General features: G+C 44.1%; 1 protein-coding gene across 3 annotated transcripts in view; it reads right to left on the bottom strand.

Moving 5' to 3' along the window:
- The window catches only part of LOC147111908 (microtubule-associated tumor suppressor candidate 2-like), a 901,351-nt gene that overhangs the window by 602,716 nt on the left and 270,655 nt on the right, over positions 1–27,980 (bottom strand). For 2 of the 3 annotated variants that reach the window (XM_085999292.1, XM_085999294.1), the window contains exon 3: positions 6,742–9,917. In XM_085999292.1, coding sequence (XP_085855418.1) covers positions 6,742–9,444 — 2,703 coding nt within the window. In that variant the 5' untranslated portion in view covers positions 9,445–9,917. Of the gene's footprint in view, positions 1–6,741; positions 9,918–13,090; positions 13,278–27,980 lie in introns of those variants that run through there. The other variant, XM_085999293.1, reaches the window with a different exon arrangement.

The following is a 27,980-nucleotide window of genomic DNA, read 5'->3' as shown; positions in this document are numbered from 1 at the left end:
CACCGTGCTGGCTCACATGATCCACCCCGACCAGTCCTACACGGTCCTGGGCCGGACCATCAACGATAACATCCATCTGGTCCGGGACCTGGTCCACCACTCCCAGAGGGCTGGTCTGTCGGTCGCCTTCCTCTCCCTGGATCAGGAGAAGGCGTTCGACAGGGTGGATCACGAGTATCTCTTCGGGACTCTGCGCGCATTCGGGTTCGGGACGCATTTCGTCGCCCGGATCCGACTCCTGTACGCCGCCGCAGAGTGTCTGATTAAAGTTAACGGGTCCTTGACGGCGCCCCTTCGCTTCGGCAGGGGGGTGCGTCAGGGATGCCCCATGTCCGGTCAGTTATACGCCATTTGCGTGGAGCCATTCCTGCGCCTCTTGCGGAAGAGGTTGACGGGACTGGCTCTGCAAGGGCCGGGCGTGGAGGTGGTCCTCTCGGCTTACGCTGATGACGTGCTCCTCACGTTCACGGATCCCGCTGACTTGTGGAGGATGCGGGAATGCCAGCAGATTTACTCGGACGCATCCTCCGCCAAGATCAACTGGGAGAAATGTTCCGGACTGCTGGTGGGTCAGTGGCGGGTGGACTCCCTGCCGGAGGAGTTCAGGCCTTTCGCCTGGAGCACCACGCACCTCCTCTATTTGGGAGTCTACCTTAGCCCTGCCGAGGACGCCTGGCCGGCGAACTGGTAAGAGCTGGAGGCCAAAGTCACCGCTCGCCTAGGACGCTGGACAGGACTGCTCCGAGTGTTGTCCTACAGGGGTCGAGCGTTGGTCATAAACCAGCTGGTGGCCGCCATGTTGTGGTACCGGTTGGTCACTTTGATCCCTCCCCCTGCGTTTGTCGCCAAGATGCAGAAGAAGCTCATCGACTTCTTCTGGGACAAAAGGAAGCACTGGGTCTCTGCCGCAGTTCTGTGTCTCCCGCTTAGGGAGGGCGGTCAGGCGCTGGTGTGCCTTCGCACCCAGGCTGCGACTTTCCGTCTTCAGACGCTGCAGAGATACCTGTACGTCGAGAATCCTCCGAGATGGTGTGCGCTGGCGACGTTTTTCTTCCGCCAGCTGCACGGCCTCAATTACGACACGCAGCTCCTGTTTGTGAAAGTGGGCGGCAGGCGTGCCGACCTGCGGGAGCTGCCTGTCTTCTACCAGGAACTACTATGGGTTTGGAACTACATCGCTTCCAGGCGGAGCTCTCCCCCGTCAGGAGCGGCGGCTCTCCTTCGGGAGCCGCTGCTCAGGAATCCGCACCTCCACGAACGCGGGTTCGGGCGGCTGGCGGAGGGCAGGGCTGTGCCTGGCGGGGTGACCAGAGTCGGGGACCTGCTCGATGGTGGAGGAGCGGGCTGGATGGCGCCGGAGGAGCTGGCGTGGCGCCTGTCCTGGGCCAACGTCCGGCTCGCGGCCGAAGCCATCGAATCGGTGAAAGCGGCACTGGGCCCCGACTCCACTAGGTGTATCGAGGCGGCTCAAGCACGTGGGGTGATCCCGTCCGAGCTTACCCCCGTCCGGACGGAATTCCTCATCGGCGCCCGGCCCCGAAACTCCCCTCGGGAGCCGGCGCCTCACAACTTGAGCTGTCTCGAGGAAATACCCTCCGTGCCTTTTCATTCCGCGCGGAGGGGTTTCCTGTACGGGCTGCTCCTGCACACTCTCCACTTTGCCATCTTCGTCTACCGTCCGGACACACCTTGGTGTGGTGTCTTGCCGACTGGCGGTGGCGGAGGTCCCCAATGGAGGGCTCTCTACGCGGGAGTCCTCCCTTGTTCCATTGGGGACTTGGCCTGGAGGGTGTTGCACGGAGCGGTCCCGTGCAATAAGGTTTTAAGTAGGTTCACGGACTCCCAGGCCGCCTGCATTTTTTGCGGCCTGGAGGAGTCCGTGTTTCACGTTTATATGGAGTGTGAGAGGTTGCAGCCCCTCTTTCACTACTTGAAGGGGCTGCTCCTCGATTTTTGGTTGCACTTCAGTCCCATGCTCTTGATCTACGGTGCGGAGGGGAGCGGACAGGCTGGAGGACCTCCTTGTGGGCCTGCTCCTGGACCTGGCTAAAAGAGCAATCAATTGGTCCAGGCAGCGGGCGGTCGAGGGGGTCGTCCAGCCGGATTGCCTGCCTCTCTTCCGCGGCCATGTTCGCGCCCGGGTGGCCCTTGAGATGGAGCACGCGGTGTCCGCTGGTGCGCTTGAGTATTTCCGCGACCGGTGGGCGCCGCGGGGACTGGAGTGCATCATCAATTCGGAAAACCAAATTTTAATTTGATTTGTTAAGATTTAGTTGAACTTTTGTTTATTTACAGTCTAATTGGGTTTTTTGGGTTCAAACAAAAAAGAGGACCCTCAATCACTAAAGACCTGTTTACTTACTTCTGTAGTCTGTGTCCTGTTATTCAGTATAACTGCAATTGAAAACACAGACTCAACAGATTCGAGTACAGGAACAAGGATGTCTTGCTGCAGTTGTACAGGGCCTTGGTGAGAACACACCTTGAGTATTGTGTGCAGTTTTGGTCGCCTTATCTGAGGAAGGATGTTCTTGCCATGGAGGGAGTGCAGAGAAGATTCACCAGACTGATATCTGGGATGGCAGGAATGACGTATGAGGAGAGATTGGGTCGATTGGGCTTATACTCGTTTAGAAGAATGAGAGGGGATCGCATTAAAACTTATAAAATTCTAACAGGACTAGACAGACTAGATGCAGGAAGACTGTTCCCGATGGCGGGGGAGTCCAGAACCAGGGGTCACAGTCTAAAGATAAGGGGTAAGCCATTTAGGACAGAGATGAGGAGGAATTTCTTCCCCCAGAGAGTGGTGAACCTGTGGAATTCTCTACCACAGAAGGCAGTTGAGGCCAATTCATTAAATATATTCAAGAAGGAGTTAGATATATTTCTTAAGACTAAAGCGATCAAGGGATATGGGGAGAAGGCAGGGACAGGGTACTGAGTTTGGATGATCAGCCATGATCTCATTGAATGGCGGTGCAGGCTCGAGGGGCCGAATGGCCTACTCCTGCTCCTATCTTCTATGTTTCTATGTATGTTTCCAAAGGGATATAGATAGGCTAAGTGAGTGGGCAAAATGGAGTATAATGTGGGAAAGTGCGAGGTTATCCACTTTGGTAGGAAAAATAAAAAAGCAAATTATTATTTAAATGGGGAGAGATTAGAAAATGTTGAGGTATAGAGGGATCTGGGGGTCCTTGTATATGGATCGCAAAAAGTTAGCATGCAAGTACAGCAAGTAATTAGGAAGGCAGATGGAATGTTGGCCTTTATTGCAAAGGGAATGGAGTATAAAAGTAGGGAAGTCCTGTTACAAATGTACAGGGCGTTGGTGAGACCGTGCCTGGAGTACTGCGTACAGTTTTGGTCTCCTCATTTAAGGAAGGATATACTTGCATTGGAGGCAGTTCAGAGAAGGTTCACGAGGTTGATTCCGGAGATGAAGGGGTTGTCTTATGTAGAAAGGTTGAGCTGGTTGGGCCTATACTCATTGGAGTTTAGAAGAATGAGAGGGGATCTTATTGAAACATATAAGATTCTGAAGGGGCTTGACAGAGTAGATGCAGAGAGGATGGTTCCCCTCATGGGGGAATCTAGAACTAGGGGGCATAATTTCAGAATAAGGGGGCACCCATTTAAAACGGAAATGAGGAGGAATTTCTTCTCTCAGAGTGTCGTGAATCTTTGGAATTCTCTTGCCCAGAGAGCTGTGGAGGCTGGGTCATTGAATATTTTTAAGGTGGAGATAGACATATTTTTGAATGGTAAGGGAGTCAAGGGTTATGGGGAGCGGGCAGGGAAGTAGCGTTGAGGCCAAGATCAGATCAGCCATGATCTTATTGAATGGCGGAGCAGGCTCGAGGGGCCAAATGACCTACTCCAGCTCCTACGTCTTATGTTCATATGTAACAACCTTCCTAGACCTATTTAGGAGACACCAATGTGATAAGTGAAACTCTGCATTTGAATCTTTGTAATATTTTGTAATATGCTCTGGATAGTTGGAGTGGTTAACTCTCTTTCATTCATGAGTGTTCATGTGCATCTGAGAAAAAACACAAAAACAAGAGCAGCAGACAAAGGGTTAATGTAAAAGAGGGAATACACCATTATTCAAGGAAGATGGGGAGGCCTGTACAAAACTGCTCCTTTTCGATATAAACAGGAGCTCTTCAATATCAGTAAGCCCTGTTGCTGAAACTGTGGTTTAGGAGCTGCAAGTCAGTTTGATAATTTTTTTGCGATTTGGGTTATTTGGGGTTTTTAATAGTTAGCACAAAAACCCACTCTCTAGCCCAAAGGATGCCCTTTTGTTCAGTTTTTGTAGGCAAGCCCAAGCTTGATTGTTATGTCTCTAAAATGTATTGGAATTTCTATTAATTTTGTTCAGAACGTTATATTTTGTACCCCTAACATGTAGGAATCATGGAAATACTTTTAAGCATTATTTAATATGTGACTTTTGGCTTGCTAAGAAAATGCTTATTTTCGATGAGTCTTTTTGGTCGATTATTGTAGTGTGATCAAGTTGATTAAAATAACTTAACTTTTTTTTTAAACCACACTCAGCTGAGCCCTGTGAGAAAGCAAGAGATAGCACATCAAGAAGGGAGTATAATGAGTGCTGAAACACAATGCAGAATACCCATTAGAATATGTCAGATTCACACTGTAAAGTAAAAGAGGGTAAAGTTTTCACTTTGGGCGTAATCAGTTTTCCGAAGTGAATTTTTTGCTCAAGTTTATGCTCAAATCATTTGCATATTGGCAAATGTAAAACCTTCCATGATCAGGCAGCGTTTTGGAATGTAATTGTTTATTTTTGTTTTCTTGCATTAAAAAAATTCCTTGATATGTTTAAGAGTGGTAACCTAGTGCAGTTTGATTAATACAGCTGAAAATGGGTTTATCACAAAAAAACAAGCATTTTTAATCAGTGTCAAGTCCACCACCTGTGAGTAACCTGATTTTAAATAACTGAAAATGACTTTAAAAAAACTACAGAGAACCATTTACTAGTTTCATTAGTGTACAGCAATCAGTTTCTTAGTAAATTAAATGTTTTTAACATTTAAAAGCTTTTAAAAGGGTGCCTATTAGTGTTTTTGCGCCTAAATAAAAAAACAGCTTAACTTTAAGAGCCTCCTCGAAAGCCCGCAAACGGGTGCAAATTGCGGAAACTCGCCAAGGAGATTAATTCGATCTGGGGACGTGGCCAGTTTTGTAGGTGGGGCCATCTTCCAGCGCAATGTTTTTTTAAACCAGCGCAATATATCATGGAAACTCAATTTGCACTGGCTGTATTTTGCGCTTGAAATTCCTCGATCTTTTGCGCTGGTTTGACCAATTTTGGGCAAATTGCGCTGGAAAAAACAGCACAAATTAGCAGAAACTCTACCCCCAACTGCCTAATGCCCTCTGTGACACTGGCAGAACAGTACGTGAACATAGCTTTAAATGAGTGATTTTGCATAACACAATTTCCTTAACAGGATCAACAAAAAAATTGGCCATTTGCCACAAACCTTTAATAATTATCTTTCAATAATTCTCAATCAGATAAATGAGACATTTAACTGGTATAAAGGTCGCGATTCCAGCTGTGAAGTGTACAATACTTTGTAAAATGGCTCATAAAGCCCATTCTACAAATTAATTTCTGACTAACCTAGTAGGCTGCATAATGGAAAAACAGCAGGAGTTTTTGGCGTGAGAAAACTGTCCTGCAACAAGGCGTGAAGATAAAATGCACAGAAATAAATAACAGGGAGTATGAACTCAATGTCTACTTCTTGGAGAACAAGGTAGAGGTCCAGATTAAAGTTTCACCTTGAAAAAGGGCACAAAGATAAGCTAAGTGTAGGGGGCCAAGTCTACACAATACTCCAGATACGAGGGTAGGAACTTCTGATCTATGAAGTTCGCAGACAAAATCTTAACATGCTCATACCAGAACTCTTGTGTGTGTTTTTGTTACATAGCCATTAAAACAAAATAAATGTGTTGATACCTGTGATAAGTATCTGCCCATGAACTTTATCGATCAGAAGTTCTACCCTGTGGTCTCACCAAGTCCCTGTGCAATCTTAAAATAACCTCTTTCAATTTAAATATCCTGATAATTGCTATGAAACCTAACAGTTTGCTTGCCTTCTATATTTTCTAGGAACACTGTTCATGTTAACCAGTGCACCAATATCCCCAAGGCCTGTCTCCTGCCCTAATATGTTGTCATTAAGTATATATTCCACATAACCATTTCTTTTAGATTTGCCTGCATTAAACATCATTTGCCCCTTGTTGCATACAAACTCAGCATCTCCAATTTCTCCCGAATTTGTGTACACTGGTTCTCAATATTTGGCATTTCTCCCATCTTGGTATTGTCTGCAAAGTTAGACACCTTTGAATTGATTCCAGTCTAACCAATCCCTGTGCTACACCACTAACAACTGACTACCAACCTGGTGGCCTTCCATTTACTACTTGCTTCCTTTCAACTAACCATTTAAAAAATCCATTTCAATACATTTCCATCTGGCTCCCTCATGCAACCGAAGCTTGTGCAGTAGTCTTTTAAATGGGGCAGTTAAACACTTTTTAAAAATCCAAGTAAATAACATCCACTGTCTCACTAACATGACAAGCTGCACAGAGAAGTAGTCTGCTAACCAACTCAAATTTGACTTTACGAGAACACAAATACCCATAATCTAAAATGTTAAAGATTGCTCTTACCTCAGAAATGCTCTCCTGTGTAAAAGTTTCAGTAGCTTTCTTTGATGTGACATCAGTGGAAGAAGAAAATGGCTTTCCCATCATCCTGGGAAAAGTCTGCTGAGCAGGAGGTTTGATTCCCGATATCATCAGTCCAGTCGTATATATCTTAGTTCTTTGCAATTCTGGTCTGTACCTGTCATGAAAGGAACCAGGAACACTGAGCACAGAGAGGGGTTTATTTTCACATGTAGAGGTCTTGTGCTCTTTTGAAATACAGGGTTTAGAAATGGACTCGGTCCATGTTGAAAGTTTTGGGGATAGTCCCAGAGTATCACGTACAGCATCAAGTGGTTTTACCTGAAGTGGTTTTCGAATGTATGTTATAATTTTAGGTCTTACATACTTGGGTTTAGGAATGAAATTAGCTTCAGTCTTCCCTTCGGGTTTGGGCTGGTAATTTGTGTCTGCTTCTCCTTTGTCTGTTAGAATAGTCCTGGGATGCTGCAGTATTGGTTTTGGGATTCCACTGCTACAAACAGCTTTATCAGGAGCTTTAGAGAATGAGTTCCATGTCTGCATATTCCCTAATGGTGGTGGGAGCAAAGATTCTGACAATACCCTAGCATGAAGCAGCGAGGGCTCCTTAAAAGCAGAATCTGAGGACTGATCAGTAATTTTCATGTTAACCATCTGCTGAAACTGTGTACAAGTAGGATTTACAGTCTGTGAGACTACCGGGCTCTCAGAGTGCTGACGCTCTTCAGAAACCCCTGTGAGCTGTTTTTCTCCAATTATCAGCACATTACTGTTTATTTCATTTGCTTCGTTTTGTACAAAGCTCTCTGTCTTTCCGACAGAACATTCATCACCACACTGATCAAGACTAACTTCTGGTGTGTCCTTGCCTGTATTTGCACCTAGCTCAGAAAGAGGTTGCTTTGACAGCTCTGAGTGTGTGATGCTAAGAACTTCAGAACCTTCCTTTTCTGTCATTTTAGTAATGCTTTTCACTTGAACTGTTTCATGTTCTAATGAACTACTGTCACTCACAAAAGGTTGCCTTCTGTCTTCTTTTCTGCTCCCACTGATTTCAAAGGCATCATGAAGGCTGTCAAATTCATGCTTCGAAAGTTCATCAGTTCCGGGACATGGCAGTTTATCACTTTCAGTGTAGTTATCTGCCTCACGGATAGTGTTTGGAACTGCAGAAATAGCAGATTCCACACTGGCCACTTCATTAGTAGCATTTGAAAAAGAACTTCCAAGAATTTCAGCTGGTTCTACAGAATGCTGGGTACCAAATTCAGTATGTATCAGACTGAAGATTCTGTTTTTACAACCCTTTCTCATTAATACTGAAGAAGTGTTTTCAGATACTAAACTGCCATCTGCATAAGTTTCCACTGGTAGGTCTAAGAACCAGTCTTCTTCAAAATTAAGGTTTTTAAGATGTTGTTCTTTTGTGCTATCTTGCAGATGCTGCACTATTTTAGCTGTCTCTTCACTAAGCATGGTGGATGGTTGTTGGCTAACATCACAATACTCCATTTTCTCCTTTACTTCAAAAATATTTCTCCTGCTCTGAACTCCTGGTACTTCAGGCAAAAATTCACCAGTCTCCTGCCAGTCTCTCGTGGAGGGGCGATTGTGTGCATCAATTACTTTACATTGGTCGGTCAATGTATTCAAGTTTACCTGGGCTTCTGGTTTATTAAGGGCCACCAGTAGTTCACCACCTGAACCTAAGGTAGATACTATTTTTTCACAATGTGATGTGCTTACATTGACACGGTCAAGTGGCCTTTCTACATTCATTTGTAGCTCTGGGACTGACTTCTTGTTTTCTGAGGTAGAGGAGTTAGAATGAAATGCAATCATTTCAACTGAGGTCAAGTCAAATGGATCAAATGGAGAGATGGCTTTGAACTGATCTGCTGATGCCCGCTGTGAATTATGAGTGCTACCAATGGCATCCGTGCAGAATTCTTGAAAATTCAATGGTCGAGTACAACAATCAGTCATTGAGACCTTCTCTCGTAAACACCCAGTATCATCTTCTCTGGACGTACCAGTCTCTACTGATACATCCTTTTTATTAGTTTTCTCCAATGAATTGGAAGAAGAAGAGTCCTTGTGCGATAATTGCATGAAATGTATTTTTTCATTTTCATCTGTCACATCCATTTTTGGCCATTGATGCTCCACAGAAGCTTCAGCAGCATAACTATGCCTTTTTAGGGAATACCATTCCTTTTGAATTTGAGGGACACTGGCACATTCACCTGTACCAAATTTCCGATCTTCCTTGTCAGGAGATTGCAAACTGTAAGCTTTTTCATGGTGCTTGGTATAGTCTTTATGTTCCAGTTCTATAGTTTCAGTTTTATTAGGCAGGTGATGCTCTGAAAACTCCAGGTTTCTGCTTCTGTACAACTGATTTCTGTCATCACCTGGTTGAGACTCCTCACCTTGGTTCACAGGGTCATCCAGAGTTTCATTCGGCAGTGTTACATTCTGTGGCACACGGAGATGCTCATTCCCAATGCCAGCTGTTAGGTTACGTCTCTCTTCCTTTTCTTCTGTTATACAAAGCTGGGATATTATTTCATTTGCATTGGTGTCTCCATCTATTTCTGCTGGCTGTTCATTGTTATTCTTTATTTCCTTTTTGTTGCCCTCTTTGTCAGTGCAGAATGTGCTGTTCTGAACTGAAGAAGTCATTTTCTGTCTTCCTTCCCCTTTCACCTTTATATTATTGATTATTTCAATAAAAGGCCATTTAACAAATTGTTAGTGAGGAATAAATGTCAAATGTGTTTTTGTTTTCTTTAAAATGGAAAGAAACATAAGCTTCACTTTGACAATGTTCTCACTTCTTTGATGACTTGTTAGTAAAAAAGCCTCTCGTGAGACAGAATATACTGATAAAACGTTCTTTCCTCAGCCAATTTAGAGGATTACAAGTACATTTAGGATTACAAGTGCAGTTGACTCTTTCTCACTGTAAAATTTTTCACTCATGTATCATTCTTTTCTTTCACATTCCTCTATTCATTTTGTCACCCTTTAAATCCTAATCTTGTACTCCAACAAACCAGCTTCTTTATCCTTGTCCCTGCAGTTCCTTATTCCTCTATGCAGTTGCAAAGATCTTCTCAGGTCCTTTTAAATACTGGCCAGTTGGTTTGTTGAACCTATAAAAATCATATACAGAAACAGACCGTCAGTACCTCCATTCAGAGCATTAGCCAAGTACATAAACTATATTTAAGCAACAACTTGCAACAAAATATCTGATGCACCCTGTGGAATTTAACACTACAGGTACAGGCCCAGTTTTAATTTCATGCTCCAACATCCAGCCTAAAAGGCCAACAGCCAGGAAAACAAGTCTTGAATGTAAATCCTAGCACAGTAACAGAAATCAATGCTTGGGCATGTGTGGCTCACTGACTCACCTCTGATCATGGCAAGATCAAACGTTCTTCATTTTCAACAGAATATTAATAAAATTAAATTGTCATTTGCTTAGTACAGTATTAGAATTCAAATTTCACCAGTTATCTTTTATGTCATTTCTGTTGTGGTATTAGGATGTTCCCCGTAGTTGCCTCTGCTTTTTAATGCAGTACATTTCTGAACACAGTAAAAACAGCTCTAGAATGTCAAAGAGCAGCTGGGCTGACAAAAATATACAGTAGGTGCCACAATGGATTAATAATTTAATGCAGCTACAATACTTGAGCTTTTTCACTGTAACCCTGTAAATGTCACTGTCTCAGATCAAACTAACAATATGCTTATTCAACAATTGAAAATCTGTAGGTGCATTCTCCCAGTTGAGGGGCAGAAAATGGCCAGATTTTGGATAATGCTGGGGGATAAAAATCTGCCAAGCATTTTGACAAGAGTAAACGTTCTACCAGTGGTGAAAAAATAAGATATCCCATCAGAATTTAGTTGTAATTCTTATTTAAAAATTATTGCCATAATCCTTTCAGTAGAGTAGAAATTCTGGCCTCGGGTGTTGTGGAATCCTGATAAGAGTTGTGGTGGGAGGGTCGCAATTTGGAGCACAACCTGGATCGAGCAAGTTTCTGCCCAATTTGCACACTGCAAAACATTCCAATGGGAGCAGGGAGGGAATAGACACTTCTTCTGCTCACCTCTCTACTTTCGTGGCAGCACTTTGGGGCAATTCTGACAACAGTCCAGGGCTACCCCAAGAATTCGGGTAAAAGCACCAAATAGGCCCAGTGATACCTATATCTGGTTAGACCAATGTGGGTCCTGTTCTGGGCCTAGTGAACCGGCCCAAGAAGTCAGAGAGATTGATTACTTTAACTATTACAAGTTTTTCAAGTTTTCCAGATGGAGAGTCTACAACACCATCTGGGAAAATCAAAATAATTGTGTCTTTTTGGCCCAATCTGTGCCTCATGCTTCCACTTTCAAAGTGGCATGCTGCTACTCCAAGTTTCCAATGGTAATGTAGGGAAAGAGACCTCTGTTGCACCTCTACAGGCACAGGATGCCTTCCCAGAATATTTAAATGATTCCATACCTGGCTTTTGGGACATGGTCACCTGCAGGCAGAGGTTAGGCCCTGCTGCATATCTGGCTCTTTGACAAGGCCTGAAAAGGTGCTATAGTTATCCAGGTATCTCCAGAGGCCAGGATCCACCAGTGAGTGCTTTAAGTTTATAGTTTTGTTATTTACAGCTAATACTACTGTCATGAAGCTAGCCCTGATGCTGGAATAGCTTCATTAACTGTAAGCCACTTGTAATGGACTGATCTCTGCTGACCTGGTTTACCTACTTTATCCAACATCCATTTTAAACAGGGCAGGGGCCTTTAATGACTGCCAGATGGACAGAACATCATGGACTTTGTGCCTGTGATTCTTCCAGTGCACTCTCTGCAAGCGTCGCTGCCCACTGGAAATGTGGGAACACAAACCTGGTCCTAAAATAGCCACTGTAATCACCATTTTCAGCCACATAATGCTCTGGAACCAAAACATTACTTGCAAAAGTCTAGTCGATTTTGAAGTGCCCTTCCTCCTAGGCACAGTTTACTAGAATGCCCATTGGTGTGTCCCTCCCTTTGAATATTACTAAAAAACTGATTTAATAATCTGAACACAAGAATGCATTAGCACTGATTCTCATCTGAAACTGCACTGAATGCAAAAAGCACTTTTTAATTTGCTCTTAATGTACCAATCCTGTTATAATGATGCATTTGGCACAAGATCAAGGCATTCTAATCATTTCAGTCAGCAGGAGAAAATACTCTTATCCAGGCATTTTCTTTTTGCCTGGATAAGAGACTATGGCAAAATTATTTATTTTCTGGTTATAAACACAAAAATGGTGAATTTCCCTTCAACAAAATAGGGGAATGAATTCATCCTTCAACGTGAATAAAACATTCAAAACATTTTCATAAATAAATGTTTAAAAGAATCACATTTCACAGTGGAGACATTTATTTTCCTTTGTGTATTATGTAGACCCACTTACCTGCAATGTAAATGCAAAAGACACATTACACCCGCAGTGATTACTAAATCACAAGATACAATTACACTGCAACACATACTTTTACTGTCAGTTTCAGAAGTTCAAAATCAATGCAACGGAAAAGAATGCAACTCAAAATAAACACTGGCACAAAAGCTTCTGATCCTATTTGAAGCATTTTCTTTTTTTTTTAAAAGAAAGCATTCTTCCTCAATAGAGCAAGTATATTTTTGTTTCGAATTTACGTCACTTCCTTACTCTAAGAATAAATCTACTGTGATTCCAGTGGCGGAAGAAAATTCAGTAGGAAAAAACAGGTCAGCTCTGCCCTCTTCCTATTGTGGCGGCTTCTAACTGTAAACTCAGCAATCTCTTGGGAGGATGTTTCAAGGTAAAAAAAAAGAGTTCATGTGTGCATGGGTGGGTGTGCACATGTGTGAGTGTGTGTGGGGGCAGGGGGAAGGGAAAGGAATTTTCAGCTACTGCCAGTGGAATGCAATTTTTTTTGTAAGAACCCCACAAACATTTAAATAAAATTCCATGACCAGACAGCGCAGCAGAAAAATGTACTTTTTTTTATCTCTCTTTTGCTTATTACTCATCAGCTACCGCCTTTGAAAATTGGGGGTCAACATTCACTGCTCGTTACTCTAGCCCCATCATTTCTTCAGCAACCTTGGCGGTCTGCCAGATATTAAACATTTATCAAACAAATATTTTTACCGCAAATTTAGTGCTTGCTATTTCACAGAAAAGACATACTGAAGAATTTGCGCAAACTCTTGAGTGGGCACAAATTATACACTACATTCAAGAACACACTGTGCTTACTGTCATACATTTTAGATTCACAGCAGAGCGGGAAGAAGTAATCACTTGGCCTTTAAACTTCATGTTTGAAACCAACTGCAGCTGCACTGTTTATTTTAAAGATCAAACTGTAAAAAAAAGATAAACATCTGTTGACATTTTTCTACTGATCTCTTGATTTTTTCACATTGCTGTTTAAACAAGCAGCCCTGATGATATCCATTAGGGTACTGCCTGAGAGGATTTAATGATTACAACAGCAAAATATCAGTTGATATAATCAATTCTTTATTCTGATTTAAAGCACTGCCTCCAGGTGGGCTTCTATGGGGCAAGTGAAGTCAAAATACTACCAGAGGCACCAAACAGTATCAGGGGCAGCACTGGATGATTCTGGTTGGCATTTTGTTCTGGCCACAGGTAGGCTAAGCTCCAAGCTCACCCATACAGGCAGGTAATGCCATTTTTACATAGCTGGCTTGTACAATCCATCCATCAACATCGGGAAAGGTCTGTGGCCAGAAACACTGGGGTCAATTTTAATTGCATTCACCTGGCATTAATGGACCAGTAACAACCTCATTGGGGAGACCAAACTCAGATTGGGTGACCGCTTTGCGGAACACCTCCGTTCAGTCCGTAAGGGTGACCCCGAGCTTCCGGTCACCTGTCATTTTAATTCACCGCCCCATTCCCACTCAGACCTCACCGTACTCAGGCTCTTGTACTGTTCCATGGAAACCCAGCCTAAGCTCGAGGAACAGCACCTCATCTTCCGATTAGGCACTTTACAGCCTTCCGGACTCAATATCGAGTTCAACAATTTCAGATCATAACCTCGGCCCCCATTACATTTTTACATATATTTTTTATCCACACCTTTGTTTTGTGCCCTTCCCCCCCTTTTTTTCTCTCCCACATGGCAGCTGTCTCTCATTCTGCCAGCGCATTTCACACCTAATCTAGAGTCGTATTTTGTCTCTTTGCTAGTCCTATCACTATCTCGTCTCATTTTGAATACCTCTTAATGTCTCTTAACTTCTTTTTGTTCTTTCATCCCCATTTCCCAGCCCCCAAACTGGCCTTTTAATCTGTTTCATTTCCTGTGTTTTTTTAGTCCTGACGAAGGGTTTCGACCTGAAACGTTGACTCTGTTTCTCTCTCCACGGATGTTGCCTGGCCTGCTGAGTTTTTCCAGCATTTTCTGTTGTTATTTCGGATTTCCAGCATCCGCAGTATTTTGCTATAGTAACAGCCTCAAAATGGGGTCGGTAGCCATACCAGCCCTTTAACACTGGCAGTGCAGCCGGCTCCATTTTGAAAGGGGCCTACCACCGGGTGTCCAAAGAGCTGGCTCCATTTTGAAAGGGGCCTACCACCGGGTGTCCAAAGAGCCGGCTCCATTTTGAAAGGGGCCTACCACCGGGTGTCCAAAGAGCTGGCTCCATTTTGAAAGGGGCCTACTGCCGGGTGTCCAAAGAGATGGCTCCATTTTGAAAGGGGCCTACCACCGGGTGTCCAAAGAGCCGGCTCCATTTTGAAAGGGGCCTACCGCCGGGTGTCCAAAGAGCCGGCTCCATTTTGAAAGGGGCCTACCACCGGGTGTCCAAAGAGCCGGCTCCATTTTGAAAGGGGCCTACCGCCAGGTGTCCAAAGCCCTCACCTGTTTCAGGTAACATGGAAATCTCTTAAATTACGGTTTAATTATGAGGACAGGTTGCATTAACTTGGCTTGTGTTCCCTTAATTTTGGAAGATTATGGGGTGATCTGATCAAGGTGTTTAAAATGTAGATAAGGAGAAAGTACATCCTCTGGTGCGGAAGTCAAGAACAAGGGGACATAATAAAATTAAAGCTAGATCATTCAGGAGCGAAATCAGGAAGCACTTTTTCACAAAGAGGGTAGCAGAAATCGGGAACTCTCTCCCCAAAAGGGTGTGAATGCTAGAATAATTGGAGCTTTTGAGACTGAGATAGATAGATTTCCATTAGGAAAGGGTATCAAGGGATATGGAGCAAAAGCGAGTAAATGGAGTTGAGGTGCAGATCAGCCATGATGTAATTAAATGGCGGAGCAGGCTCAAGGGGCTGAATGGCCTACTTCTGTTCCTAAGTTCCTAGAGCACCAGTGGACTTTGTGCAAACCACTCCTCTTGTAAGCACTTTTGCAACATAAAGATGCCATAAGGGTGGTTCAGCTCGGCTCTATCTATGCTAACTCAGTTCCCACACTTGGCCTCAGTAACTCCTACAATCTGTTTCCCCAATGGTATTAGCAGGATGGATTGTTTAAATGCACAATTTCAAAAGAATCACTAGAAATAACAGAAAAAATGAATGTGTTCTCTGTTATATGCTTGATCTTTCATTACTTGCTAAAGTTTCTTGGCCAGTAAAAGGTCCTTATGGTGTAGAGTGGTAAACACATCAGTGTACTCACCAGACATGGTATTTGCCCTTACAGTTGGCAAATACCTGTTCACCTTTTAAAATATATATATTTCAACTTTTGTCCCTCTGTTAATTTCTAATAATGCAGATATAAGAGCTGATTTCCTAATTGGACGCTCCCAATAAGGAGCAAATCACAGGCCTGAAGCCCATTATTTTCTATTCATTCAAACTAACAGAGAGAAAATCAGGGGCTCAAGACTTGACAGATAAACCCTGTGATCGCCACTCCTCGCCAGGAGCACCTGATCAGGGAATCAGCCCTATAAAAAAAAAATTAATTAATATTTATAGTTTTCGTGTAATAAACACATTAATCTTATGAGTTTTTTTACTCTGGTCCAGTAATGTTCCTGCAGTCTGCGAGGGATTAAGGAATCAATAAGGCAGAAAAAGTAGCCATCAATGTATGTGATTATCAAGAGTACCTCAGTGTTTTGTAGTGTTTGATTCGATCTATCAAAAAGACAAAATTAAATAACCTGCACAGTACTACAGAGGACAACATTACTTTCACAAATGTAGACTATAAGGCAATTTTTTTTTATAAATGGCACTAATTTTTCCAACATCAAAGCACACAATAAATCACACAATGAAGCATCAATGATAAATCATCTCAGACAATGGAAACCATTTAAACTTCACATGCTCGGTATAAACCAGTCCAATTGCACTGATCTGTTCCATGTCACCATAGCAACGTACATGAACAGCAACCACTGCTTAACTGCATCCCAGCACAGCAACCATGCATCAGCCCTTGCCCATGAAGCTGTATCAATAGGCAGAGGTACACCTTCCTTGGAATGCTGGAGGAAAAACTGCCTTTGCAGGCTCCATTTCACTAGGGAGGCAGTGACAGAGGTTGCGCCGCCTTTTAGAATCTGACCTCCAGCCAGCTCCATCACTGCCTGTCAAGGTCACCACAGCCCTGAACTTTTATGCATATGGCTCATTGCAAGCTGCCACAGAGAACATCAGCAGTATCAATCAATCTTCAGTTTACAGATGTATCAAGCAGGTGACTTGACACATTTCACCAAGGCATTTCAGTGTCAGCTGTGGCTCAGTTGGTAGCACCCTCGCCTGAGTCAGAAGGTTATGGGTTCATAGTCCCACTCCAGAGACTTGAGCACAAAAATTTAGGCTGACACTCCAGTGCAGTGCTGAGGGAGTGCTGTACTGTCGGAGGTGCTGTCCTTCGGATGAGACGTTAAACCGAGGCCCCGTCTGCTCTCTCAGGTGGACGTAAAAGATCCCATGGCACTATTTCGAAGAAGAGCAGGGGAGTTATCCCCGGTGTCCTGGCCAATATTTATCCCTCAATCAACATCACTAAAAACAGATAATCTGGCCATTATCACATTGCTGTTTGTAGGAGCTTGCTGTGCGCAAATTGCCTGCCACGTTTCCTACATTACAACAGAAAGTACTTCATTGGCTTTGGGACATCTGGTTGTCATGAAAGACGCTATATAAATGTAAGTCTTTCTTTCAAGGCAAATATGTTCATCACTTTCTTCATGGGAATAAGAAGGCTCTGCAATTTTTTTCAATTATCAGATTCCCCAAGGGCATCACTGATGGCACACACCTGGCCACTGGGCCCCTACACACAATCTTATGCTCTTCATGAGCCACAAAGGATCTTTTAATTTGCTATTACCTTATTCTATCCCATCCCAAGAAAACTCTTAGCACAGTTAAAATAAAGTACAATCAAATCCAATGGCCAATGAATGATTTGTATGTGTATAATGCTTGTTGTTCCAAAGCATATGTTTTGAGTGATATAGAACCTAAACTAGTGCTCCTTCTAGGTGCTCCCTTTGTAGGAGTAATTGAAGTAACTGCCTGGTGAGTGTCAGTGGGAGCCCCTTGGGATTCTAACATCTCTCCAGCTATTTGTGCTGGGCCATCAGATGGTTCTGCAGCTGCTTCCATTACTTGCGTTGCAGTGTTGGCTGTCTGGTCCTGCATGTTTTATGCCACATGTGTCATTTTGGGGGGCAACTGAAGGGGCCGGTTATGCCATTGCCCTGAGAGGCAGCAGCCTTGCTGTGCCTATTCCAGCCATGCCTTAATTGCTGAATAGTGTCTCAGGATGTCCAGTAAACAGCATGGGAACTGATCTTTGGGCAGCAAAGAAGGCAGTGAATGGTAAGACTATTGTAATAGTCAGATTTCGTAAGAGATGTCCTGACTGGACTTAGGACCTCTGTTATTGGGGGCTCAGCAGCAGTGGACATTGGAGTTGCCAAATGCTCCATGGTGAGACCACAGTTCTGCTAAACAGATACGTATGAGTGAATCTATATAAAACTTTAGTAAGGCCACCATTGGAGTATATTTGAAAAGGAAAAAATTGCAGGGCTATGGGGAGAGAACAGGGGAGTGGAGCTAATTGGATAGCTCTTTCAAAGAGCCGGCACAGTGTGTGCCCAATGGCCTCTTTCTGTGCTGCATGATTCTATGAATACCGCGTGCAGTTTTGGGCTCCAAACTATAAGAAGGATATTGAGGCAATAGAGAGAGTACAGCACAGATTTACTAGAATGCTGCATATTATGAGGAAATACAAATACAAAAAAGATTTGAAAAATTGGCACTATTTTTGTCAGAACAGAGGAGATTACAGGGTGAGTTGAAAGAGGTGTTCAAAATTATGAAGGGATGGGATGGCATAGAAACATAGAAGATAGGAGCAGGAGTAGGCCATTCGGCCCCTCGAGCCTGCTCCGCCATTCAATGCGATCATGGCTGATCATCCAAATTCAGTACCCTGTCCCTGCCTTCTCTCCATATCCCTTGATCCCTTTAGCCTTAAGAAATATATCTAACTCCTTCTTGAATATATTTAATGAATTGGCCTCAACTGCCTTCTGTGGTAGAGAATTCCACAGGTTCACCACTCTCTGGGTGAAGAAATTCCTCCTCATCTCAGTCCTAAATGGCTTGCCCCTTATCCTTAGAATGGATTAGATAGAAACAGACTTTTTCCAGTGATTGATGGGTCTAGAATATGGGATTATAGATGTAAGATTAAATGTCAAAAATTTAGGACAGAAAGCAGGAGAATTCTTTTTACACAGAGAGTTGTGAGGCTGTGGAATTCACTACTGGAAATAGTGATTGAAATAGAGACTATATCAATATTTAAGAATATGTTATATAAGTGGTTAAAGGAAAGTGGAATAAAGGGATATGGGAATAGAGCAGGCTGATGGAAATAGTTGTTGTCGGGAAATTACCAGAGTCTATAATTAAGGATGGAGTGACTGAACATCTTGAAAATTTTCAGCTGATCAGAGGGAGCCGGCATGGATTTGAAAAGGGGAGGTCATGCCTGACGAACCTGATTGTATTTTCTGAAGAGATGACTAAAGTAGTGGACAGGGGAATGTCTGTGGATGTTACTTATATGGACTTCCAGAAGCATTTTATAAAGTCCCTCATAAGAGACTGTTAGCTAAAGTTGAAGCTCATGGAATTGAAGGCAAATTATTCACCTGGTTAGGAAATTGGTTGAGCGGCAGGAGACAGAGAGTAGGGATAATGGGCAGGTGCTCTAATTGGCAGGATGTGACTAGTGGTGTCCCGCAGGGATCTGTGTTGGGGCCTCAACTACTCACCGTATTTATCAACGACTTAGATGATGGGATAGAAAGCCACATATCCAAGTTTGCCGAAGACATAAAGATAGGCGGCACTGTAAGCAGTGTAGATGGAAGCATAAAATTACAAAGCAATATTAATAGATTAAGCGAATAGGCAAAACTGTGGCAAATGGATTTCAATGTAGGAAAATGTGAAATCATCCACTTTGGACCTAAAAAAGATAGAACAGAGTACTTTCTAAATGGTAAAAAGCTAGAAACAGTGGAGGTCCAAAGAGACTTGGGGATCCATGTACATAGATTATAAAAATGTCATGGACAGGTACAGAAAATAATTTAAAAGGCTAATGGAATGCTGAACTTTATATCCAGAGGACTAGAATACAAAGGGGTAGAAGTTATGCTACAGCTAAACAAAGCCCTGGTTAGACCACACCTGGAGTACTGTGAGCAGTTCTGGGCACCACACCTCAGGAAGGATATATTGGCCTTGGAGGGGGTGTAGCGTAGGTTTACCAGAATAATACCCGGACTCCAAGAGTTAAATTACGAGTAGAGATTACACAAACTAGGGTTGTATTCCCTGGAATTTAGATGGTATGGGGTGATTTGATCGAAGGTTTCAAGATATTAAGGGGAACTGATAGGGTAGATAGGGAGAAACTATTTCCACTGGTTGGGGAGTCTCGGACTAGGGGCCATAGTCTAAAAATTAGAGCCAGGTCTTTCAGGAGTGAAGTTAGGAAACACTTCTACACGGAAAGGGTGGTAGAAGTTTGAAACTCTCTTCCGCACTTCTGCAAGCGGCTATTGATGCTAGGTCAATTGTTAAGTTTAAATCTGAGATTGATAGATTTTTGTTAACCAAAGGTATTAAGAGATATGGGGAAAAGGTGGGTATATGGAGTTAGGTCATAGATTAGTCTTATTCTCATTGAATGGCAGAACAGGCTCGAAGGGCTAAATAGCCTACTCCTGTTCCTATGATTAGGGCTACTGTTCATGTGGAGGATAAACACCAACATAGGCTGATTGGGTCGAACGGCCTGTTTCCATTTTGTAATTTCATGTAATTCTATGTAAATGCGGTTAGTGGACTCCACCACATTCACTACCAGTTTGCAAGGTGCTTGGCCCACCCTTTTACTGACTGGAGAAAGTGCAACGTTCAGTCAAAACATTTCTTTTAAATGTAGGCCCCATGAGGTCCAGTTTCCGGGGCGCTGCAGGGGAGGAAGGATGTGAGCAGGTTCCCACTCCTCTGTGCTTCCACCACCTGCTCCTGCTCACACGTGCTCTGATTCACAGATTTTGCCAATGGGGACATGATGGAGGCGGGACTGCTGCTTGTCGGGTTTTAGTCCCGCCTCCATCGACATCCGACCAACCCACGCTATTTTCCCTTGATTGACTTTGTTAAGCCCACCCAGCGGGTTTAGCAGGCCAATTAAGGGAAAGCTAGTGACAGAGAACGTCAACGTATGACATTTCAGCTGTCAAAAATTTTTGACAGATGAATTGTCATCGTTTGACAGCTTTGAGAAGCTGTCAAACACTGACATTCACAGAATCACAGAAACCCCACAGTGCAGATAGAGGCCATTTCGGCCCATCGAGCCTGCACTGACACATATCCCACCCGATCCCCGTAACCCCTACACCAACACATATCCCACCCTATCCCCGTAACCCCATGTATTTAATCCCCCTAACACTAAGGGTCAATTTATCATAGCCAATCAACCTAACCCGCACATCTTTGGACTGTGGGAGGAAACCGGAGCACCCGGAGGAAACCCACGCAAACACGGGGAGAATGTGCAAACTCCACACAGACAGTCACCCGAGGCCGGATTCGAACCCGGGTCCCTGGCGCTGTGAGGCAACAGTGCTAACCACTATGCCACCGTGCTGCCAACATTCTCTGTTGTTTGGTGAGTCCTTGTATTCAAGACTCGCCAAGCCTATTTTCTGAGCAGAAAGCAGATGGCTGTTGCATTGGAGAATGCAGCAGTCCTTCTGTCATCTCTGCCGTGGAGATACCGGAGCCTCCGGTTCCCCAACGATTGAAGCCTGCAGGAAGAAACAAAGGTAAGTAAACTTTTTCTAACACTTTTCACTCACCTCACATACTTACCTCTCCACACTTGCACCCATCACTCATCTTCACAGCACACTTTTCGACCCCTCCGACCCCTGCAGACCCACTGCTCGCCTCGGTGACCCTGGCGGGGTTTCCTGACGTCGGGAAGCCCGCACTTCTGTTGGAAAAATGGGGATAATTTGCTTAACTGCCTGTTAACTACCTATTAACAGGCAGTTAAGTGGCTGTAATCCCCCTCCCGCCTCGAGGAGACGGGTCCCGGCGCAGGTCGGGTACCCTCCTCCTGGGAAGATGGCACGGACACAGGTTGGGGGCGGGATGGGTACCTGCCCCCAGTTTCTGCCATTTTCCTGGCAGTCCCGCCTCCAAAGCCGCCTCCCCAGGGCTGGCAAAATCGCCCCCACAGTGTATCCACCTCAAAGTGACCATTTAAATCGAATGACCTGTGCTAATGTTTCTCATTGATAGTGTGAGTGACGTGACACTGAGCACTGTGAGGTGCTGGGTTTGTGAGTGCCACTCAGCATGTGGCTTCTCCTATGCAACTACTACAGAGGCAAAAGAAAAACATATGCTAGCATGCACCTCCTCAAACAGAAGTTGTGGAGATAAATCGTGTCATGATGGTTTGCTGAAATGTGAGTAACTGAATGAAGGGGATAATAACAATTAAAACAAATTATAATATAAACCCTGAGCTTTGGGGATGCCTCCCAACCACCATGGCCCACTTTCTCAGAGCCCAACATGTCCATTCCCTCTTTGAAGGCGGTCCTCTTTCAGTTCTTGTATATGCCCTCCTGTTACGCATTGCTTTGTCCAGTGCTGAGGCACCTGAAACTGGAAGAGCACATAGACAAATGATAGCCAAGTGGTCACCTTGCATCCATCTTTTCATGCGGGTAAATGATCACCTATCATGCAGGGTAATCGTCTGGAAAGCTTGCTTTGTGGAGTCACCTTTACAAATGATCACCTGGCGACAGTTTGAAATGACAGTAATAAAGTGTGCACATGAAGCTTGGAAAGAATTGTTTTAAAAGGGCTTATGCGGGTAAGAGGAAACTGCTAGTGGCCTGCATACTTTGATATATACAATCTTGACTAGCCTTACCTTGGCAGACTATCTGAGGCTAGTACCCATTTTCCTCATCTGTTCCCTCGCCCTCCGGATGTTTGTCACTACATTAACTTTGGCCAAGCAGTATAGCACAGCCAGATGCAAAAAAATGTTCCAACGTTCTACTCTACCCTAACAATGAGCCGCAAAAAAGCACTCTACTGCAGCAGTGACATTTCTCCACTTTGAACAGCAGCCATCCTATGATCTCTGTAAGTGAGATTGCCAATTAGTGCCAGTTTCGTGCCACATTGCCCCAGGAACTGAATTGAGACTGCAAATTCATCTCATCCTTACAGCCAGCAGGCTTTGCCCATCAATCTGTACGTTGCATTTATTATCAGGCTGTAATTCCACGCAACTGTAAATACACACATTTCCTACACTATATTTTCATTTATTGGCCCAGTAATTCCTCTCTGAACGCGTGAGTACGGCCGGGGTACTCACGCGTCTGGCCGGAGGAAATGCCGGCGTTCAGCATGCACAGCGCATGCGGAGAAAACCGGTATTTCCAGTCCTCTGAACGAAGGGGTTCAGAGGCACAGCGCGTGCGACTGCACAGGCAGCGCTTGCGCAGTGAACTTCGTTGATTTCATTCATGGATTCAGTGAGGGTAAGTCCTTATAAGTTACACTTGAAAAAAGCATGTGTAAAGTTGCTCCAAGGCTGCGGAGGAAGATATATTTTATTGTGGAGCTTCTGAAAGGCAATATTTTTGTTTGGGAAAGGGAGGAAAGTTATTTTAAGAAATGCTGAGGTAAGCTTTAAAGTTTAAATTTTTTTTTTTAAACGGGTTTTCAGTACGGTAGGTAGAAGGAGCAATTGTGGCTGTGTGAATTGAATGTGAAAATGAGTGTTCTAAAATGAGTAATGTAACATTTCCAACACTTTTAAGAAAGAAACTTTTCATCAGTAATAAGTAATTATGTATGTATGTACGCATATATTCCTTTACGTATATGTATGTATGTTTTATATTCCTTTACATGTGTATGAATGTATAATTTTAATTATGATTTTCCAATAAGTTACTTTCTCTGAAAGTCATAATTAAATACATACATTCATTCACATAAGTAAAGGAATATATACATACATGCAAAGGAATATATACAGACATACATACATAATTACTTAAAAGAATATATTACTGATGAAAAGTTTCTTTCTTAAAAATGTTGGAGTCATTTTTACATTTAATAAACGCAGCAAATTCAATTCACATAGCCACAATTGATCCTTCTACCTACAGTACTGAAAACCCGTTTTAAAAAACAAAAATAAACTTTAAAACTTACCTCAGCATTTCTTAAAATAACTTTCCTCCCTTTCCCAAACAAAAATATTGCCTTTCAGAAGCTCCACGATAAGAAATATCTTCCTCCGCAGCCTCTGGAGCAACTGTACTCATGCTTTTTTCATGTGTAAGTTGTAAGGACTTGACCTCACTGAAAGCATGAATGAAAGCGGCGAATTTTACTGCGCACGCGCTGCCTGTACAGTCGCACGCGTTCTGCCTCTGAACCCCTTCGTTCAGAGGACAGGAAATGCTGGTTTTCCCCGCATGCGCTGTGCATGCTGAAAACCGGCATTTCCTCCGGCCAGACGCGTAAGTACCTCAACCGTACTCGCGCGTTTGGAAGGGAATTACTGGGCCAACATTTTACATGTCAATAAAATGAAAAATTTAACAATTGCACGATTTGCCCCCTCGCATCTGCGACTGAGGGTCCAAGGAGGTGCATTGCGCAAGAGGTCATCGTCGTACGTATCCTCACACTGTTCCCTTTCGGGAACTGTATGAAGTGGTGGAAGGATTTCTGGCCACGCTAACACTCCTTCCGTGACCATAACCATCTTCATACCATGCATTAGGGTGGTTAGTCCTATGGCGTGAGGGTTTTACGGGCTCCCACAACCCATCTGAGGGGGGGGGGCCACCCACACCCGCGGACGCAAGTATCCCGCTGGATGTCCACCCAGAATTTATAGTTGGAGTTCCGACTCCACTTGCCGGGACTGTCTGGAGCGGGGTTCAAAACCCTACTCCTTCTGGCCCAGCGGCGGGGATGCTTACCGCTACGCAAAAGGCCCACTCCGCGCAAAAGGTGACACCCATACGTTTCCTGCGCCTTTTCCCTCCCCGTGACTGGAGCCCTATGCTGCCACTTGAAAGACCAAGCTATCATCTGTCCTTTTTGCGGCGCCTTTGACTTCTCATTACCAATGATGAGCAGGCGCTGCGCCTCCACCTTGTTGAGGAGATTGCTGAGGTCATCATCAGTTCAATTGTGAGTTCTTTTAATGCCGTGAATTGTGCTCATTCCAGCCATTTCATGTTGCTAATCGGATTGGGCCTTTGGCGTAGCGGTAGGATCCCCGCCGCTGGGCCAGACGGGGTAAGGTTTCGAACCCCGCTCCACACAGTCCCGGCAAGTGGAGTCGGAGCTCCGGCTCTAAATTCTGGGTTGACATCCAGCGGGATATTTGCGTCCGTGGGTGTGGGTGGCCCCTCCTCCTTGTATAGCTTGTGGGAGCCTGTAAAACCCTCCCGCCATAGGACTAACCACCCTAATGGCTGGTTCAAAGATGGTTACGGTCACGGAATGAGCGTTAATCACGGCCATAAATCCTTCCACCACTTCATACAGTTCCCCAAAGGGAACAGTGTGAAGACACGTATGACGACGACATTGCTAAATAAATAAATGGAATTTAAAAAATTCTTTTAGGGCTTTTAAAAGTCTTTAAATTGCTTTAATTCTGTTTAAAACTACTTCAGATTCTTCAAAATAATGTAAACGTTTTTAAAATTTTATAAAAGTTCACAAAACATTCATAAAATAGCAGATAACTTACTTTCCCTGCAGCTGTGTAACTACAAAGTCCTCTGCAGCTGATTGGAGAGGTTGGGGGCGTGTCCTACTACAATGAGACCTTAAGGGGCGTGTCTCACTTGCACAGCGTGCTCCAGGCTTCGCGCTGGCTGCACTCCTGGGCGGCGTGACGTCAAACGCTGCCCGGGATTCTTCTGTTTCAAAATGGAATTCCAGGCGTCCCTGGAGGTGAACGGCAGGCGCGTCGGGTAAGTGCATATCGGGGGCTTGCACGCGCGGCAAGCCACCGACCCGAATTACTGCCCCATTATTTAATGGCTTACTGCACAGTACCAGGTGTACGCACAACAGTCAAAAGAAGTACAAGATTTAAAAAAAAAAATATTTACAGCAGCTGGTTCCATAACAAATGACCACCCAAAATCCTGGAACATGTAAATGCTGTACACTCCAAAACCTGAACCGTGCAATGCAACATTAAACTTCTCAGCAGCATTTGATAGGCTGAAACGAAGGAACTAGTCATCCAGTTTTGCTGTGAATGAGCGAGCTACTGTATATATAAATCACTACTGTTTCTCAGCTCCACTGTTTAAACAGTCACTGGACAAATAGTAAATATTTCATAACGAGTGGAATTTATTTTATTGTCAGGCAGTTCATGAACATGGATTGTAATAATAGTGCTTAAACACATGACATTTATTTAAAATGAAAGCTTTCAATGGTTACTGCTGCCACAAAAAGCACTGTGTTCCATTCCTATCGTCTCCTGCCTAGCAAGGCATAGAGTCTCATTGACCCAACTGCCATGCAATTACCGTCAGCTTTCTTGAAAACCTGGAAATGTGGGCTTTTACAGGTCACTGTAGGTGAACAATAAAATCGCAATGTTTTATTGGCCTCGATTATGGGGGAACACAGAGTGTATCAGTTCCTATCTATAGTACAGCTGGTCAAATACGACAAGCTTTATAGGTCACTTCAGTAGTAATCAAGCAAACATGGGATATCTTGAGCTGCATTTCACCAGAGCTATCAATACTGGGCAGATTTTAGACATCAGTTGCAATGTAACTGCATATCCTAAGTGGAAAGCTTCCTCACAGGTTGCAGGAGGCAGCATGTCCATGCTTAAATCTGAGTTTGTTTCCCCATGCTCCAAATCACTGATTTTCTTCAGTTATCATTAGAGCAAACAAGTCGCTTTTCCTGATAACTGCCGTAAGAAGCGCTTTCCCCCAATCATCAGAGGTCACTTTGAATAGGTAGTTTCACAACCGGGAAAAATGTGCATTGATTATTGTATAAGACCAATTGGTGCAAGACCTCGCGAGAAAGATGAACTACCTTGAATTCACACTGCAAGTTTAGCATCGGTGCAAAGCTGTTTTGGCTATACACCGACACTAAGGGGGGAATTTTTCGGGGGGTCAGCGGGGTTTTTGGAGGCGGGTCAGCTAGAAAAAATGTTTTTGAACAGCGGGTAGGGAACCCGCTGTCAACCCGCCTCCATGCTAGTCTCCCAGATGTCGGGTCTGTCATCTCTGAACAGACCCGACACCAAGCAGCAGGGGAGGGAATTTACATCATTAAAGCTGGATTGTTAAGAGGCAATTAACTTGTATTTATGCTTACCTTTAGATTTTTAGAGTTCGCCAACAGCTTCCCTGCTCGGGGATCATGTCAGGTAAGGAGGTCGGGTGTTGTGTCAGCATGGGATGATTTCTTTACTTGACAGCTGCAAATGGTCTATAAAAGCTCCCATTTCATAGGTGTTCACTTTCCAAGGTTAAAAGCTGTTGCTTACTGCATTTGTAAGACAGTTTGAGCTTTATGCAGCTTGCAGGTGTTTGGAGCTAACTCTCTATCCGGTGTCACCTCATTGAAACAACGTCTCTCACCATTGACAGATCACTTCGGTCATCTCAACCTCACCTGCCATCTATTACATCAGCATTGGTGTCCTTGAAAAAATCTCACCTTGGCCCTCAGAATCCCACCACGATCAGCCCCCAACACCAGCAGCACCAGGCACACCAGCAGCACCAACAGCAACACCAAACTTCTCTGCAATCAGCTGGTACTGCACAGGACACAGGATATCAGCACCTGAGTACATTGCTGCTCAGGAGGCCAGCGATGGCCTCACCACAGCCAGATTTAATTCACTTGATGCTGTACACCCTGACTCCCATATGATGCGCCAGGTTGGCACCACCCCACACCAACACAATAAAGCATCCCTACAATGTCTAAGCCATTCCTTTCACACTCATCGCCACTGCGGGTGGTACCGTTATGTCTCACCATTCACTGCAACTCACTAAGCTACTTCCAAATGTGCACACAAATCTGTCCAAGAATGCAAAGTGTTGAAAATAAAGATTTCAATGTTTGACAGCACATTAACAGAAACTTCACATGAACATTGGCTAAAACACCCAAGTGCCTACCTTTGTGTGCTGTTAGTTGGTATGATTGGACTAGGATGAGGGTGAGGGTGAGTGTGAGTGGTGGCTAGTGAGATGAGGAAGTGATAATGTAAATAGAGAGGGATGGGTGGAGGTACAAGGTAAGTTGGTGTGAGTAAGGATGTGCAGGAGTAGGGTAGGGAAGGCAGAGTGATGGGGAAGTGATGAGTGGCACAGCAGGATGAGGTTGAGTGTGGCTTTGCAGTAACATTTTGTGATCTACTGAGATCATTGAAAGATTTGCGCCACTGCAGCCTCGTATCAAGGCCTGAGCTCACTCGGAAGCGAAGCAGAGTGAGACTGCCTCCAC

This window comes from Somniosus microcephalus, chromosome 10 (assembly GCF_052327205.1).
Source record: "Somniosus microcephalus isolate GS21.2 chromosome 10, FLI_Smic_1.0, whole genome shotgun sequence".
Taxonomy (NCBI): Eukaryota; Metazoa; Chordata; class Chondrichthyes; order Squaliformes; family Somniosidae; genus Somniosus; species Somniosus microcephalus.
This window is presented reverse-complemented; position numbering and strand designations above follow the sequence as displayed.